Source organism: Ictalurus furcatus, chromosome 6, assembly GCF_023375685.1.
Source record: "Ictalurus furcatus strain D&B chromosome 6, Billie_1.0, whole genome shotgun sequence".
Taxonomy (NCBI): domain Eukaryota; kingdom Metazoa; phylum Chordata; class Actinopteri; order Siluriformes; family Ictaluridae; genus Ictalurus; species Ictalurus furcatus.
This window is the reverse complement of record NC_071260.1, coordinates 33,828,173-33,831,097: the sequence shown is the minus strand read 5'-3', so window position 1 is coordinate 33,831,097 and position 2,925 is coordinate 33,828,173. Positions and strand designations below refer to the sequence as shown.

The following is a 2,925-nucleotide window of genomic DNA, read 5'->3' as shown; positions in this document are numbered from 1 at the left end:
ACTCGTTCGCGTGCAGCACATCCCCAGCAGCCAGTAAAAAACCAGCACCGGCTGCAGGCTGCACGAGACCGCGGACTCAGCAGTGCACTAAAGGAGCGGGAGCACGCGCGCCTTTACACGTTATATTTGATAGGCTTTGTATTAGCTTTCATGCGCAAACGTTAGCGGTGTGCGCGTGAGCGGATGTTTGCGGTGGATCTCCGCCTCTAGCCGCTATGTGTTGCAGAGAGACGGAGGCGCGCCTGTGAAAAGGCGATGGCGGACGGAGCGCGCGGCACAGAGGTCTCGCGCGCCGTGAAGCGACGATGACAGCAGCGCGGAGCTCGAGCGAACGCGGCGGAAGAGGAGGAGGAGGAGGAGTAGACGGTGATGGAGAGGGGAGCGCGAGAGCGTCCCAGGAGAAGGCTGGCGCCGCGCACATCAACCTGGGCGTGCTGGAGTCGGTCGCCACCGTGGGTGAGTCTGCAGACACCGAATAACCGGGACTCGCAATCGGTTATGTGAATACTGACACAACGGCGTAGAGCCAGCACGATTCATCCAACTGCAAGTCCGACTCACAGGCAGAATAATCGATCGGAATCGGTTAGAATAATAAAAAGCAGAGACGGTGTATTCACTACCTGCGCGTGAATGTGTGAGGAATAAACCACTCAGGGTCGTGCAGTCATAGGAAAACAATCAATACCGGAGTTACTGTGACCTCACCGGAAACAGTGCTTTATTCCTCTTACACCACGGCAACCCATTATTTTATTATATCTCGTCATTTCGGTTTAGACCTCATTATCTCAAGATATTATCTCATTATTTTTGGTTAGTGACTCACGGCAAAGATATAAACCTGCGATACTGTCAGAGCTGCAGTTCGCTGAAACGAATCAATACCTTCCGACCAATCAGAGTCCAGAACTGCACATCGCTGTGGTGTAAAGAGTCGCATTAACACTGCAGGTGTGTACTGATGGCAGTGCAGGTGATAATTGGACAGTGTGGGTCATTCCAGCTGAACACAACACCACTACATCACCCCGGGGGCAAGGAAAGAAAAAAATCCATTTTACGTAATGCAGAGGTGGGGAATGTGTCCTGAATTCTTTATTAGACTGCAAATGAACTTTATAGATTGAAGAGTGTGTGTGGAACATCAGCTGTTTTTCAGAAACGCCACCAACGCTCGAACGTACACACGCCAGCGGGTGACGTCCCTTCTTCATAACGACAATGCGTGGCCATGACTTAGTAAGGCATGCAAAAGAGATCATTAAGTAATTTAAATTAAGGGTAAAATATGTCACTTCAACAAACAGTAAATAGGTAAATAATGTCCGGTTTACATTAAACACATTAAATAGATATATGTGCATTTACAAACTTAATTTATTGTAGTAACATGGACATTACCTATATTAATATATGTAAACGCTACGTAAGGCCATAATCACTTTTTAGAGTGTATAAGATTTATACTTATTAATAAGGACACAGCTGTAAAAATCCAAAATGGCCGCCCGAGCCAGAATCATTCTGTTTTCCTCCTTCTGTATTTTCTTCACACAGGTACAGGCACTTTTGGTCGCGTCGTGCTGGTCCAAGATCGCAAAACCAAGGGCTATTTTGCGTTAAAGTCCATGAAAATCGTGGATTTAATCCGACTGAAACAGCAGCAGCACGTTCACAACGAAAAAGAAGTCCTCATGGAGGTCAATTACCCTTTCATCGTCAAACTGTGAGTTCTGTTTACTGGTTTCGTGTCGACAAAGAGTTCAGTCACTGATTTTTATCTGCTGTTTATAGCAGATGAATTCCTTAATTTGTGCATTTTAATTTACGCTGATGTTGAAGATGTAATTATCTGTGTGTAAAATGAAATTGAGACTGATTTTACACATAGATAAAAGACGTGTTTGGTCAAAAAGTCTTACGTTTCTGCTCTGGTGCTACGAGGCTAATGTTCACTAAGAAATAACATTTGTTCATTAACAGCAAAAGAAGCATCAGAGAGCACGCTGTAAGCTATATTAAGTCTGTTTACTGAACACTTCCGTGCGTTTTAAGGTAAATACGCTTATCATGGTGCTAATCAGTGGTCCTAAGCTTCCATTACTCATTAGGAAAGTTAGCCACTTAGTGCTAGTGCTTCTTTACACTTCTCTAAACCATATTGTTTTCGTTTTTCTCTCAAAGAACTAAATCATTTGGGACACAGCTGTAAAAATTCAAAATGGCGGCTTTAACCATGTATTAAAGCTGTGTAACTTAATATTATTATTCATATTTAAATGAGTAAAATTGCCATGTTTGTGCAGTATTGTCGGAGGTGTTAATGTCAGCGGTGCTAGTTTCGGACGGTTAGCGTAATGGGATGCATAATTCAAATAACACTGGGTTTATTAAACTATTCAACTGATCAAATCCACAAACTGAATTTAAATGTAAATACTGATAATAATACCACTGACAAATTGGAAAATACATATTGTTTTAAAAACATCAAGCTTTTTCTTTATTTTTATATATATATAGAAATATCTGACCTGGTTGAATATACCGCAGGATATTTTGTGAGCTTTGACATGAACCTTTGATGGAGTAGTTGTTCAGCGTACCACCGCACTTCGGGAACAACCCCGTGTTCATATTCCCAACGTTACTGCTCGGTGGAGATTCTTTTCTTTTTTTTTCCCTTCTAACTAAACACATAAACACATTGAGGATTTTGAAATTGTCCAAAACCACTCAGACTATTGGCTTTCTCCTAAAAGGGTTCACCCCCATATCAGGTGATGTATTTTTAAACCGCTGCGATGCTCCAGATGCTGGATTTCTTGCTATATTTATCACTAATGGCCTACAGGGCATCTAATGCAGCCGTATTACGTTGCAGCTTATTTCTGGGGCTTTTAACGTCTGATTTCACGGCAT

The 2,925-nt window shown here is 42.7% G+C and overlaps 1 protein-coding gene across 2 annotated transcripts in view; it reads left to right on the top strand.

Moving 5' to 3' along the window:
* Nucleotides 1–296: 296 nt before the first annotated feature.
* The window catches only part of LOC128609287 (cAMP-dependent protein kinase catalytic subunit PRKX-like), a 12,536-nt gene continuing 9,907 nt past the window's right edge, over nucleotides 297–2,925 (top strand). For both annotated transcript variants that reach the window (XM_053627807.1, XM_053627808.1), the window contains exons 1-2: nucleotides 297–456; nucleotides 1,561–1,729. In XM_053627807.1, the coding sequence (XP_053483782.1) occupies nucleotides 306–456; nucleotides 1,561–1,729 (320 nt within the window). In that variant the 5' untranslated portion in view covers nucleotides 297–305. The remainder of the gene's footprint in view (nucleotides 457–1,560; nucleotides 1,730–2,925) is intronic.